This window comes from Bemisia tabaci, chromosome 3 (genome assembly GCF_918797505.1).
Source record: "Bemisia tabaci chromosome 3, PGI_BMITA_v3".
Lineage (NCBI taxonomy): Eukaryota > Metazoa > Arthropoda > Insecta > Hemiptera > Aleyrodidae > Bemisia > Bemisia tabaci.
The window spans coordinates 37,106,458-37,122,002 of NC_092795.1; the positions used below are offsets into that span (position 1 = coordinate 37,106,458).

The following is a 15,545-nucleotide window of genomic DNA, read 5'->3' on the forward strand; positions in this document are numbered from 1 at the left end:
CCCGCGGCACACTATGATCCAAAACTCAAGAATAGGAAGAAATTAATCGGATAATGGCTGAAAGATTACTACGAAAGTTTCGTGTCCTACGATTTTTGAGTCGCTGATTTCGAATTTGATGGCAAATTGCCAATGTTTTAACACTCTGGCCTATTAAATGTGGCAAGTTTATGACACGCTGCGGCGCGGCGCGGCGTGCTGCCAGCTCGAAACGCCTACAAACCTAAAGGGATACTTCAAGCATTGCGCAATGCGTGAAGTAGCCCTGTAGGTTTGTATAGGCGTCAGTGCGCATTTCGCGCTGGCAGCACGCCGCGGCGCTCCCAACGGGCGGGTGGTGAACGATTTCTTGCGGGGCGAGCTCTTTGGTAGAGAAACTCGTATAGGTATCGTGTATGATTTTTTTTATTTTTAATTTTCGACTTTTAAAATTACACACTGGTCGTGAGAAGTAATTATAGTGAACTCTCAACGCTAGAAGAAGTGTAATCATAAAAGGCGCGTCGTGCACCATGCGCGCTGCGGACGGCGCAAGGTGGCTCATGAAATAGCTAGGGATGGTCGAATATTTAGATAATCGAATATTCGATATTCGAATTATCGGCACCGAGTTAATCGCATCACATTCAAATATTCGCTTCCGAAGTATTCGCAATCGCAAATTCGAATAGGTAGTATTCGAATAATCGCATTCGAATATTCGAATAATCGCATTCGAATTCGATAACCGTCCGCCGGTCCGCCCTTATCGTCAATCTCGTTATTAATTAAAACTATACTCCACAACTCCGCACGGGAATGACTGGCCGTCTTAGTTAAAAGTGCGTCATTTATCTCTCACGGTACATAAAAAATCAAAAATCGAAGCAATGATCGAAAATATTCGAATATTCACTTCCGAAGTATTCGCAATCGCAAGATTCGAATTCTCAATTACTTAATCGCATTCGAAAAGTTTCGAATAATCGCATTCGAATTCGATATTCGTCCATCCCTAAAGTACCCCCGATCCCGCGGTTCACAAAGCTCTAACAAACAGAAACAGAGGCCAGAAGCGGGGCTCATTTTAGGCCACATCCAACATCTTAGTTGAGAATTTTAAAAAATTGACTAAATATTCGAGTTTCCCGTTGAAAAATACCCTGCGACACCGCGTTTCATAAGAATCGAACGAAGGAACCGAGATAGCATTTTAGCCCACGTCCGCCATCTTGGATTTGAGGATCTTAAAAAATTGACTTAAAATTCGAGTTTCCCGTCGAAAAATACCTTCTGACACCTAATTTCAGAAAATTCCATCGAACAGGAGCCGAGATAGCATTTTAAGCTACTTCAGTCATTTCGGATTTTCGGATTTTGAATTTTTTGAATTTTGAGTTTTTGACAGATTTTGATTTAAAACGCGTGATACCCAAAATCGAAGCTCAGATTCGGATTCCTCGTAAAAAATCGATGCGATTTCATGTATCACACCCTGGCACCGAATTTCAGAAAAATCCATCGAACAGGAGCCGAGATAGCATTTTATAGAGTCCCTTTATACCCAGAGTTAAGACAACTCACTTTTGGTTGGGCTGAAAGTGGCCTAAAAAAAAATCCAATTCTGATTGGTTCTCGCTCATGGAGGCCGAAACGAGTGCACCACGATGGCGGTACCTCGAATGTGAACAAGAATAATGAAAATATTACCTGATTGTGGTTTATCAAGAGTAAATTTTTATTTCCATCGGTCTAAAATGAAAATAGATTAAGAAATTATTCACAAACCAATCTAATTTTCGTTTTAATTGATCAATTTGTTGATGTTGTTGTTTTTGTGTGACAGACATCGCAGGATTCCTGATCCTTATCCCTCAATATCGTTCGTTTGGGTGCACTCGTTTCGGCCTCCATGGCCAGCCAAGGCCGGCTGCCAGTCAGCTGATAATCGAGTTGTCTTAACTCTGGGTATAAAGGGACTCTAGCATTTTAAGCCACGCCCGTCATTTCGGATTTTCGAACTTGGAACATGTGACCTAAAACGCGTGATACCCAAAATCGAAGCTCAGATTCGGATTCCTCGTTGAAAATTGATGCAATTTCACGTATCATACCCGAGAGGAAGGAAGGAGACGTAACGTAGGCATACTGATTCGAGCATATGAATCCAACGTGGCAACATGGGTAGTGCTTAGTAGGTCAGCGGAGGAGGGACGAAACCGAACGCTTAGCTAAGCGCCGGCGCCTCCCCGTTCGGTTTCACTCGGGCGACCCGTACGGCGGCGTAGTTCAAACGGGCAGTACGACAGAATCTATACGCGTCGTTAAACCTTTTTCCTTCACGCTATTCTAACATGTGATACATGAAATCGTATCAGTTTTTCACGAGGAATCCGAATCTGAGCTTAGATTTTGGATATTACGCGTTTTAATCTATTTAAAATCGTAAGAGAAATTACAGAATTGTCCTTGAAAATTGATCACACATTAGTGTTTTTATACGTCATTAAACCTCTTTCCTTCACGCTATTCTAACATGTGATGCATGAAATCGCATTAGTTTTTCACGAGGAATCCGAATCTGAGCTTAGATTTTGGATATTACGCGTTTTAATCTATTTAAAATCGTAGGAGAAATTATAGAATTGTCCTTGAAAATTGTTCACGCCGCATTAGTGTTTTTTATCCCGTTTTTCTTCTTTCTTTTGTGAAACAAACATTTTCAATAACGTAATGTATATTAATCGAACTAGCAACGAAATAAATTCTGATTAAAATTAATAGCAGAAAATGAGAACAATAATGCGTTGTGGGTTGAATTTTTTGGATTTTGACATACGTTAACGTCTAAGACATGCAATCACGTAGACGGTAGACCGTGCATCCTGTGTTACGGCAATTTTTATCTTTAGGAATTTTGTCTGAAAATGGACTCTAAACGAGTTACTAGCGAAAAACCGAGCGCGCGAATGGATTCTCCATTGCTTCCAAGACCAATCCACACAGGTCAGTTATTGCGCAGCTTTTTTGAAATCCACTCCCCCGCCCGGCCCTAACTCGCAGCACTCATTATGACGTACTATTGAGTGCACCCATAAGAAATACATTGCAAGCACTCAATAGTACGTCACTGCGCAGTAGAGTACCAAAACTCGTCCACCGGAATGACTGACCTGTGTGGATTGGTCTTGATTGCTTCTCTGCAATCTCTTTGAGTGCTTGGGACACACGCTCTCTCCCCCTCCCCTCCCGCCCATCATGGTGATCCGAGAAACTTGTCACGCTTCGCCCGTTCAAAACCGAGCCGGATGCCCGGTCTACGTGATTCACATCATTTTATTATTATTATTATTATGTTTACCGGGTTCATTTTGAGGTTAGCCACTATTACCCAATTCCCATCAAGATTTTGATTTGCCACTTTAGCTTTCAGTCATCTCTTTGGTTTTCATTGTCCTCCATGGACAATTCTTGCAATGATCCATCTCCAAAGTTGCGCGCCATCCATTTCTTCAGCCGAATAATTTGAGCTCTACCATTTGGGACTGGGAGCATGAACACATCCTCTCTCCCACCTAAGTAACACGACGAAGTTAGTGATGTGTCGTTTATAATCTCTTCATGCTCCAAAATACTCTACTTTCAACGTGGAAATCATTTTACAGTAAGTGTACAATTTTTCTACTTATTCATCTGAAAATTTCAATTTGGACCACTTCTGAGTGTGGTGGCCCTCGTCAGAAAAAGGCGACTTATGGTGTTTACAAAGTTCAGACCCAGTGGAAACTTGAATCTTTACGTCTTTCTTAATGAAGAACATCAGAAGTGACCTTTCAAAATGATTTGATGGACGCCAAATTTTGTGTCAGAGCTACTCGCAATACATTGTATCGATTAGTTCCATGTCTTCAGGTGCTCGTGCTGGGAACTGTACTCGAATGGAATACATTTCCTCTCAAAAATACCTGTCTTCATTACTTTGAATTTGTTTGTGAAATGCCGAAAGTGAATGCTTTAGTCTCATGAAAACAGGAATTCGATCTCTAAATTAGATGAAAATGACAAGTGAGTAAAAACATTGAACAGATCAATGTGATGTATCGTGTGTCGTTGTGACAAAATATGGGGTCTACTAAATCACCTGAACGATTATCTCCAAGTAAAGCTAGTTAGTGGGCATAAACTCCTTATTTTCAAATGGACTGTTCATTGTTGATATTATGCAAGTCTACCAGAATATAAATGCTGGGAGCGTACTTACATATGATTTATCAGTAGGTAATTTTTAGTACTGACTTCGAAAACAATCTTGGTTTTTTCCCTGTGCCCGCCAATTTTCCAGAACCTAACTAAAATTTTAAGTAAGTTAAGGCCAAGAAAACTGTTCCACATTTTTTTCTCAGAACAAATGTCTATTTCATCAGGGATTGTGGAAACTTCTAGGAACTTACCTTCCGTCCTTTTTTAACCAAGTAATTCAATTTGTATTTTGATTATGAATTGATTTTAAGATTAAACTACAGGAGTATTAGAAAACGAAAGGGTGAATCACCCCTTTAAAACAATCGTGTTTTTAGCTACGGTTGAACGTGCTGTTGATGAGAGATGAAGGAACAAACTTTTCTTGAATCTTGACCAGGATGAAACATAGATGATTCAATTCCTCTTCAACTATTTTTTACTCCCCTCTTCCTTAGGGGCGAGGAGTAATCTTTGTTAATATATTTGAAAGTATGCCAACAGTGTGAACATTGTTTTAACTGTTCTATCAAAAGTATCTACTGTTTCTGCATGCACCGATCACTGATTTTCCTCAAGACTCTTATTTGATTTGTATTTGTTTCACCTTCTCCTAGAACATAGTGGAAATGTAAATGGAGCAAGTGAGAAGACAAGAGCAAGACTCTGAAGCAAGCAGTTCTATTGCTAATGGTACAATGCAAGGCTCTTCGTATGAGCAATCTTTGGATGGTGAAGACAACACGCTGGTGAAAACCGAGCCAAATTCTGCCATGGGGGATGCTGCGATCGAAGGGATCAAAATAAAAGAGGAATTCATCCCAGAAGAACAAGAAGCTGAAGAGAGCCCCTCTTTCATTTTGCCTATAGGTAGGTATGATTGATCTTCGGATATTTTTTTATCTTTCATTACTTAGGCTGCTCCAGTATGCTGTCCACTCGGGAAGGGTCTGAGCTTGTCTAGTGGGGTCTTACAAGGGGAAAGGGAGTCCAGCCCAAGCCAGGGGTGCAGAAAATGCCCGATCACGCGCTTGGGCGGGCGTGTGAACATGTGGAAAAGCCCTAAAAATGTGGAAGGAGAGGACATTTTAAGGGGCCAAAAGTCGAAAATCAAAGGAAAACAGAAGAAAAACGTCATCTTTTTTTGGATTGGTGTAAAAACGGCTTACGTAATACTTGAACAGCCCCTAACGGCTCCTTTTAATGGCAGGGTTTCTTTATAAATTTGAAATTGTTAACACAATGTAAGAAAGTAATTATTTATCGACATTGAAACTGCAGAAACGCGTATTTCAGTTGACAGCCTTGAAGGCTGCCTGTCATACCTCAAGACACTTCTTAAAAACCTTGGTGATTAAGCGCGAAGAATTCTGCATAAATTTCAAGCCATGATGTTAGTTTGGTCTTCTTTGAAAAAATAAAACAGGAGTGGAGATTTGAAAAACTGCACCAGTTTTAAGGGTTTTGTGATATACTTATTTAAGTTACAGAAGCCTCCAAAAATCAGTTGTGGAGTCTATCACTTAAATTTACCTTGAGCATTCAGTTAAAGACTGTTTCAAAAAGAATTGTGTGCAAAATTTGAAAGAAACTTACCTTAAAATCTGAAGGAAGAAGTATAGAGCCTCAAAAAAATCGCCTGTAGGCAGGCAATTGATTCGGCTACTTAATGTTGAGATCAAGGCTCAGTACTCAGTATATCATTTTAGGATCAGTTAAATGGTTTTAAGCACAGAAAGGATGAGAGTTAAAATTCAATCTAGGTTTTTGCTCATTTTTGCAAATAAATGTAGCTTTCAGGTTCTACCCAATGTTTACATGGGTTTTAAGTGAATTTATTTGCAACTACTTTTATGGAGGAAACCTATTTTCTGTGCTAATCAATTCACAATTAATGAAATTAAAAAATAGGAAAAAAGAACTGTTTTTAATGAGAACTCTAAACAAATGTAAAAAAATGAAGATCACTTTTAGAGGACTTCTAATGAGGCTGTGAGTTAGTCGTTCAATTGCTCCCCTGAATACTATAGTTTCTCTCATGAAGCACAAATTACCTCAGCCATTTCGAAGAACAAGAGTGTTCTCAAGAAGAAACCCAATGAACAGCTTTTGAAGAAACTTCTCACATGGTGGCGTAAGAAAATACCACTGGGCCCCTTGCAAAAACTTTCCCAGCCCCCCTCTCCCTCAAGCTTGGATTCCAATAGAACTCCTCTGGCGCCTCTCGCTTTTTCCTCCTCCCCTCCTCACTCCGCTAGAGGTCTGTATGTATCATGGACCAAATATTACAGAAAATTGCCCTCAAAAATAGATTAGTTGGACTGAATTTTGCAATTTGGAACTATAAATTCTGGTAATTCTGGAAAAACACATATGTGCATACGGAAACTAATGGCACTTACGTCGTTTTTAAACGGGGCTATTTTATAGTTCCAAATTGCAAAATGTAGTCCAGTTTTGAATCTAAAATGTGCAGGGATTATCCGAGGCCTTCCAAGGATTTCAAGCTGGTTCTATGACTCAAAATCCGGAAAGTGACAAAAAAATTGAATTTTTTGTAATACAATTTGAATTGAAGACTGGGCCCCCAGTAAAAAGTATGTTAGAAAAAATTTTGGAGGAAAAAAACAAAAGAGAGTATCAAAGGGAGCCTTATCTTCAGAGAGGATACAAAGTTGGAAGCCAAATGGCAGAATTAAACCTGAAAAAAAAACAAGAAAAAAATTCCTTGTGACTCAGGGTCTCCCTGCATTCTAGTATGTGTGGAGGTGTCTGTTATTATTCTTTTCACAGCATTTAACTACATATATCACAAGCACACTGTGTACCTACAGAAGACTCCCGAAAGAAAGTGCTTATTCTTCCCTTTATTTTTACTCTTTTTTAGGAGCTGACCATATCAAGCAAGAGGCAGAAGACATAGAAACTCCAAGTATTGAAGTTACAAGTGTCACTAGCCCAGCAAACCTTGATGCCTTTAAATCCAATTTGCAGCATGCAGGTACCAATTTTGAAACACATGCACATTTTAGTGACAAATTGAATCCCTGGGCAGAATCACCGCAGGAATATTCAATTGCACAAGAAAGTATTATTGTAAAGGAGGAGGTTGTTTTCACCCAAGAAAATAGCCCTTTCTACTCACTATCCTCTGAAAATAGTTTTGCTGGGACAGGAAGTGAAGTAAAGACTGAGTGTCACCCACAAGAAAACTCTGATGAATGTTCTACCTCTCACTTTGAGGATGTTCCTGTATCTCAAGCTGTCATTTCTGAAAATGTTAATCCTTGCTCCCTGCATTTTGAGGCGTCTGCAGTTTCTAATAAAATTTCTCTCATGAAAAGTGAATCGTTGGAGGAAGGAAACAAATTCGTCCACCATGACATTATTGGCAATAAAATGAATCGCAGTTGTGATGCATCAAATTTTTCCTTGTCGCACACAAATACCAAGGATTGGGACCTGCCTCCATCTACCATCAAGGAAAATTATGAAGAGCACACAAAAGTCCCCAGAGAACTAGAAAAATTTGTTATTAATGCAATTCCAAACATGGAGAAAGGTGTTTGGCAAAAATTATACTATCACTATTTCGAAAGTTATCAAGGAAGAGAACTTAAAAAAAAATCTCGCATTGTAATACCCCTCGCAGATTTCCAGCGTATCTCAAGTGATGTCCAATTTTCACCTCAAAATGAAATTTCTCTTGAAATGCATCCTAATACCAGTCTTAAACCATGCAGCAACTCTGTATCCTTCAATGAAAAATTAGAAATGGAAAAAAAAATCAGAAACTTAACACATCCTAGAAAATCTGAAATCGCCAAAACTACCCCCAGAATTCTTCGAAAATCAGTCTCTGGCAACTCTTTTCCCTCCTCAAAACTCTTTTCAGTGTCATCATCAAGTAATTGTGCCCTCACTGCAAAAAGTAAACTAACAAAAGGAATTCCTATTATTCTTCCAGAACCAATTTCCAGTTGCCCTGTCCCCTCAGAGCCCACCTCTCCACAGATGTCTACAAACTGTACTCTTTCTCAAAAATCCAATTTCTCATTGAACTGTGACGCAAGTGTAGAATCAGAATCCAGTCTTTCCTCGTCTAGATCTTGTGATAAAATACATTCATATGATCCAGAGTTAAATTGCACACTGCCCCAAACTAACAATACATCCTCTTCTCTGCCTTATACCGATTCTAAGCAAGCTCTTTGCTGGCCTGAATCCAGTAATTCATCTTTTTTATCAAAGGATGAAAATGATTTTTCATGCAGTCCTCAGTCTGACTTGACAACTAAACATACTCTCAATTTTACCTCGTCTGCGAGTAATACTTCATCCACAACTTATCTTACGAGAGATCCTTTATGTGAACCTCGACTTGCATCTACAGTAAACCATTTTCTTGGCTCAACCCTAACTGCCAGTGAGTCTTTGTCCATCATAAACGATGACCGCACTGCAGCATGCAAACCCCAACGGGATCCTAAAACTGAACTTAATCCCAATGCTACCCCTCCTGTTCCTTCTTCTACATCTCTATCACGTCGTAAAAGTGCTCTTGTTTGCAAACAAGATTCAGAGCCAACTTTGATCTGCTTTTTCTCTGACTTTTCTGATCATAGAGACAGGCCATTTAATCCCAAACGAAAAAGCAGGCAGGGAATCATAAATGAGCTTTTAGCAAGAGAGAATATTCCTCAGCGTTTGAGCGTGGCAGAAGCAAATAAATGGATTTCACTTGATTTCCTGACCTGTAAACGCTGTGGAACTTCTTTTGAGACTGTTAAATCCTGTCTAAAGCACGTAAAATATCATTTTTGGGACACATATTCCTGTAAATCCTGCCCCCTTTCGTTTCGATGTAGGAATCTGTATGAAGAGCACTTAAAAACTCACGCTTGCAGTAAATTTTTATGTCATTCTTGCCATGAGTCCTTTTGGTCTTTAAGAGCATATACAGCGCACTCAAAAAAGTCCTGTAGCAGACCCTGAAGATGCTGATTTTTGCCGCTCCTGTTTTGATCAGAAAGATTTTGTAGCTTCTTTGATAAATATGTATTCACAAAACACCAACCGCACATATTCTAGGTGAATTTTGTTTCCCTATTTCAAGAAAAAAAATTCTTTGAAATTAGGACAAGTGAGTACATATTTAGACATTTTAGCAAATGAGCCCTCATCAAATGCTGTTTCTTTTTCTAACTCATGATAGTTATCAGTTGATTCATCATACAAATGAGAACTTGCCTAAATACGCCTCTTCTTGTTGTGGTGACGAAAATCAAAGCACAGGATCTTTATTGTACACTTGTATCACTATATCGTGCCTAAGGCTACTAATCCTTTTGCATGTTTTGAAGAAACTATTCAGTAAGTAAGCTCAAACCAAACAGTGCAATACTGAGCATTTTTCTGTTCAAATACTGGAGTATTCCCAGTAAAATGAATTAACATAGATTCCATTGAAAAGGAATATACATGATAGTGCTGAACAAAGCATGAAAGAATTTTGCTTCTTATTACAACAAAAAGATACATTTATCTTGACATGATGTCAAGGCAATAGATAACAAGGAAATGAAGTTTCAAAGAATTATAAAAGGCAAGACTGCCTCAGTAAAATCAATCTTGATTAAAAATAATATCAAACAGATATACATCAGCTATACATATCTATATAAGAATACTTCCAGGGAAGTCATATGATGAAAAAAATCGAAAATATACATGGAAAAAAGACACAGAACAACAAAGAAGCCAATAAAGAAGAATTTGTGTGAACCTGACCATCAACACTATCTGAGTCTCAACGGTTATCCTCTTAGCTTATGATGGAATCTTGAGATGGCTGGATTCAAGGAGCTAATTCACCCATTCTCGATATCAAAACAGAAGGAAAACCAGCAATGAAATAAGAACTGGAACAGAATGCCTAGCTACACTTCAGATAAATGTAGGTGAGTGATTCATCTCATTTGACAGGTTCCAAGAACAATTGTACTAATGCCTATAAGAATCATTTTGGTGAAGGATTATGTACACCTGGTAATGGCAATGGCTGGTGATTACTTTTTTTAAGCATTCAGCTTTTCAGTGAGTGTGATACTAGTCAATATTATAAATCATCTCACAATAAAACTATTGGTGAAATCCATCCATTTTCATCCCATTTCCTTATTTTTCCACCGGCAGGCGCAAATAATCCAGGTTTTCACCAACACCAGGAATTTCTTCCCCTCATCTAAAGAGATCAACTTGATGGTTTTCTCTCTTCTTCAAGAATGTTTTCTGCGGAAAATAAACAAGGGGAGCAATTATTACAAAAGCAAGGCTTCAGCAACTCAACTTACAGTGGATTCATGACTTCATGAGCATGTGATCATTTTTTCGTACGTTACTTGAAGGAATTACTTCAATTATCAGCGACTTCCCAACATCCGTTGTCCCCAAAATTTCATTGTTAGGGCCTGACGTCGAGCATACTTCTTTCCGCTTCAAAGCCTCTGTGAGATCCTACATGAATTGGAGGTATAAGACAAAGAGATGCACAGCATTGGCTGCATCTATAGGTTTATTGCATACGGAAGAGACAAGAGCATAGTCAGGGATGCAGGAAGTTCTTTCCCTTCCCATTATAAGAACCCCCTTTTTCTTTTAAAGTTCTGAAGTACCTTCTTATGGCTCTGTATATAAAAATTTCCTCGATTTTTTTTTTTTTTTATAAATCAATATTACTTTGGTTTTGGAAGAAACGTGCATTTTTGAAGAAGAAAAAAACATGCTATTTTGAAGGGGAAAAAACATGCGATTTTGCTGGCCCTCCATCTATTAAATCCGTTTTTGAGACCTTCCCATTTTTACACAACTAATCTTGACCTACTTGGTCATGTAGTCAAGAAGTTCCTGCATCCCTGATAGTGGTTTTGGAGCTTTTAATTCTTTGGTGCGGATTGCAACAGATAATTAGGAAGATTTGTATGCATGGATTGAGTATCAAGGATCGGTCAGCTTAGGCTAAACACGTAAAACTCAAAACTTGTAAAAAAAGTTTAAGTGAGTTGATACTAGGCACAGTTACACTTAAATATAAATGAAAAAGTTTCTTGTAAACAAAGCATGAGGAATCGGAACTAATTTTTCCGTCCAATTCGCCAAAAAAGGAGCTAAAGTAAATTGACGAAGGAAGGCATTCTCTCAATTTTTACCTTCAATATTTTTATCAGGCTTATAAAGTTTTTTTTTCCTCCTTTTTTTCCAGAACTAAAAATCCATAATAATCCAATTTCAACAGTGTTTTTTGTCATTTGCTCATCAAATGTTTTCCAAATTGTATGCCTTAAATATCACGTACATTAATAGTTAAAGTTGAACTTGTTGAGAAGGATAGTTTGGAAGGACTTACTAATTGTGACAGAGTATGACTAATTATCTGCCTAAAATTTTCTCCTCCTTTAACTCCTGCGTTTTATTTTTTTCAGGTATTATCAAAGAAGAAGGAATGAATATCAAAACTGGGAACTTTGAAGCAAAACATGTTAATGACTCATCAGGCACATTCAAGAATGAATGCTCTGCTCAGCTGGTGGATGTTCATGAAAACTCAGGTTCTTATATAAAATCTACTCAAAATATCGTATCAGAAAAATCTTCTGTAGAAGAATGTTTTGCCACAAAACAAAAGGCAATTTTTTCGTCAGTCAGAGATACTGTCAATACGACTTGCAACCAAAATTATTTCCCAATTGAAAAAAAGGAATTTAAAATAGAGACCGAAACGTTTTTAGATGATGAGACAAATTTCTCATCACAAACTGGAGGACCAAAAGATTTGTCTTCCTGTACTTCAGAGAATACAGGATATTCTTTTGCCTCAGGAAAACCCCTTATGCAATCTGAATCTGATTTTTTCGAAATCAACAGGAGTACATTTTGTCCTAAGTCAGGAAACATACACGAATATGGCTGTAAACAATATCTGAACAGTGGCATCCATCAAGATTCATCCCATCAAGAAAGTTCACAAAGGAACCCCTGTTGCAAATCTCTTGTTGCCAAGAAAAAGTCAAATAAAATTAATTTTACTGGAATTAGTTCTATTAAAACGATGACGACAGCTAAACTGAAGAAAAATTGGGCGAACAAAACCAACCCACATCGTAAAGCAACAAAGCCAATTGCTCTGCTGAAAAAGTGGGTTTCACCAGATTGCCGCACTTGTAGACGCTGTGACACCTCTTTTGAGTCAGCAGAGGCCTGTTTACAGCATGTAGAAAAGCATAAGATGGACAAATTTTTTTGTAAAGTATGCCCGCTCTCATTCTTAGAAGAAGATCCATACAAAAAACATCTAAAAACACATGCTTGTACTCAGTTTACTTGTCAGCAATGTCATGCGATGTTCTGGTCTCGAAGAGGACTTACTGCCCACTCATCAAAAAATTGTGCATCCTTTAAGTGCTCACTCTGTCAAAGTCATTTCATCCTAAGAAATTCTTTCGAAGCCCACCTGATAGACGCGCATTTCGGAAAGCCCATTGAGAATGAACTGCCTTGTCCACGCTGCAATCGCTGTTTTATTGATCCAGTTCTGCTCCATGACCACTTGATAGGACAACACTGTGTCATTCATAGATGTCATCTGTGTCCATCAGAATTCGTTGATATTATTCTTATTTGGCATCACAGAGATGTTATGCACCGAGGTAGTAAAGTTTTTCATTGCCCATACTGTTTTGATGTTTTCTATGAAAAAGAGTTGTGGATGGCACATGTTCCACTTCACAATGATATGTATGTCTGCACTGAGTGCTCAGCTAATTTTGACACGGAAAAAAAATTGACTCAACACAAAAGAGAAGAGTGTTTGTTCAGACTCCGTCTTTGTCTTTATTGTGATGCTAAATTTAAAACTGAAACGGAGTTGCTGGATCACATCAGTCAACTCCATAACACTATCTCAGACAGAAATGGTGACTTTTTTCGAAGGTTACATTTCAGAGACAATTATCCTGTTCATGGAAAGACTAATGCTTTGCTAGATGTTGAGCAATGTGTTCTCAAAGATAAGAATACTGACAATCATGAACAGAATCTAAAGCCGTCTTCAAACAATGAGCCAACTCCATTAATCCAATGGGCGATGCATGAACGACAGGTGCGGTTGAAAAAAAATAAACGAAAAAACGAACAGAAATTAATGCAAATGGTCGAATCTTTAATACTTGGAAATCCTGTCAGAGTATTAACTGAGGACCGAGAGGCTACTTCGAAGAAACGTCCTCGAAAACTTCCGTCAACGTGGGAACTTAAATGCTTTAAGCAATTTAGTCCGAAACGCCGTGATAAGATGAAGCTTAAAAAGAAGGCACAAAAAATTGTTGCAACAATGGTTTCAAATAATGCTGACAGGAGACAAGCTGTCACTTTTGTGAATGTAGAAGGAAACAGTGTCAGTTCATGTGTCCAGGAAACTGGAGCATCAGACCCGAGCAAACTCATTAAGCAAGAAGAAAATGAACCAGACAAAGGCTTCGAGTGTGAGCAGTTTGGAAACCATTTCATTTTTGGAAACATGGATGCATATGATCCCATAGCACAAAAGGAGTATGAATCATCTAGGAATTTTCAGCATGATCAATATGGTAAAATGACCCCCAATTGTACTGAAAATTCACCCAGTGCAGCAACAAAACCAATGAATATTGAGCCATTCGACGGATTTCATCATGAACAGTGAAAATGACTATCTATTAATGTCCTAAGACTCACCATTCACATCGTGCTTTAGCTTTTTAAAGCCCTTTTTTTTCAATGGTACATGCCATTGTGAATCCTAAAACTATGACAACCTATAGCATTGACGAATTACCAGAAGATAATTCCCAGCCTTGAAGTCCTCTTTTTTTCCCTGCACTCATGTTTGAATAATTTACCCCTAGACTTTAAGAAGAAACTCATTTTTCCCTTTTATTATATTTTTTATTTTAATAAAATGAAATTCCAAAACGGTGTGTTTTCAAAAGTACGATCACCAGAACTAGGTATCTTTCTACCAACTGGTTAGGACAATAAACACTCTTGTCATCCGTCTCAGAAATGTATACTTAAGGGGTGCATACATTTCTGTCAATCTTTATTTTTCTCATTCATCTGAAGAAGCTCAATGTCATTTCTTAAAAAACATAATATGTAAGGAATCAGATAAACAACAAAAATATGTATTTTTCATGTTTTTCATGCACACTTCTCATCAGGTTTAACGTTTGTTACTCATAATTAGCATTAGAGTTTCAATATTTTATCAGTTTGTGGGGATTTTAAGTTTTTTTTTTTTTTCTTATTTTCTTTTTAAAGCTCAGCATTCAGCAACGTAATGAAGATTCTTAAGTTTTTACCACAGGTCCTTTTCCTTGAACTTTGCAGACACTGCTTTCGTAAACATAATATAGCAGGAGAGGATAATGTGAATCTTCAGATCACTTTGTACTAGTGTCAATTGCTCAAAAATTATTTTCTTAATTTATATTTACGTACTAAGTTCGAAGGAATTGAATACCACTGAAGTCCTGTGAAAAATTGCTCGCTCAGATGGAGTTAGTCTAAATTAGTTTAAAAAAAGCAATTTAAAACTATATTGGTGCATGTTACTATCTTTCTTGTTAGAATATATGAATTTTGTACACAGTTGATTTTTCTTTGTTCCCTTGATAAATTATATAGACTCGTTGCGTCATAGATTATTTTACTTAATTTTCCAAAATATTCTGGTTTCAGTTTTAATTTCTAGGGTAAAATATTTTGTGACCAACAAAATAAATAGCATGATTTCCAACTGTCTAAAGTACTATGGTGGCAGTTTCTGCGATTTGTAGGTAAAGTGCTGTGTTGGTTTTAACTTCTATGGACCATAAGATATGATATGCATTGTAAGCATGCTGTTAGATGTGTTTTCCTCAAAATTTTAAGTAGAACATGATTTGCGCAATGAAAATAACTGAAATCAACGCCTACGGAATGTAAAAATGTTTTTATTTTGCACTCAATACGATTAATTTGAATTTCCTGTTCACAAAAAAATCAGAGTCAACTGTTAGCTCCACAACGGACCAGCAGGGCTTCTTTATCGAGCAGTGTTCCCTCCCCGCTTTGTGTTGTTCAAAATCGAAAGAAAATGCAACATCTAATCTGAAGTGTGAAGATTAAAGTTACCATATTTTCATACTTTGGAAATTGTCTAGGTAACATTTAGTGTGCTATTTGAGCCCTTGAAGGGGTCTCAAAGGGTTAAAGTAAAGTATCTTCTTTTTCTATGACTGATGAGTTTG

General features: G+C 37.8%; 1 protein-coding gene across 3 annotated transcripts; it reads left to right on the forward strand.

Annotated features, from left to right (window-relative positions):
* Positions 1-3,322: 3,322 nt before the first annotated feature.
* On the forward strand, positions 3,323-14,904 carry LOC109032929 (uncharacterized). Of its 3 annotated transcripts, XM_019045279.2 has the most exons (4): positions 3,323-3,643; positions 4,836-5,088; positions 7,106-7,219; positions 11,700-14,904. In XM_019045279.2, exons 2-4 carry the CDS (start codon positions 4,854-4,856, stop codon positions 13,955-13,957), a joined length of 2,607 nt encoding a protein of 868 aa, XP_018900824.2. In that variant the 5' UTR covers positions 3,323-3,643; positions 4,836-4,853; the 3' UTR covers positions 13,958-14,904. The 3 variants fall into 3 exon arrangements, with proteins under 3 accessions (XP_018900824.2, XP_072154401.1, XP_072154402.1); XM_072298300.1 differs by lacking the exons at positions 3,323-3,643; positions 4,836-5,088; positions 7,106-7,219 and adding an exon at positions 7,233-10,174; XM_072298301.1 differs by lacking the exons at positions 3,323-3,643; positions 4,836-5,088; positions 7,106-7,219 and adding an exon at positions 7,236-10,178.
* Positions 14,905-15,545: the final 641 nt, after the last annotated feature.

What these genes read in the sequence shown, in the direction of transcription:
- LOC109032929 (XM_019045279.2), top strand. Translation starts at nt 4,854, where the DNA reads ATGGAGCAAGTGAGAAGACAAGAGCAAGACTCTGAAGCAAGCAGTTCT. An exon ending in CTCTTTCATTTTGCCTATAG is followed by an intron (nt 5,089 to 7,105) that starts GTAGGTATGATT and finishes ACTCTTTTTTAG; the next exon opens with GAGCTGACCATATCAAGCAA. An exon ending in ATCCAATTTGCAGCATGCAG is followed by an intron (nt 7,220 to 11,699) that starts GTACCAATTTTG and finishes TATTTTTTTCAG; the next exon opens with GTATTATCAAAGAAGAAGGA.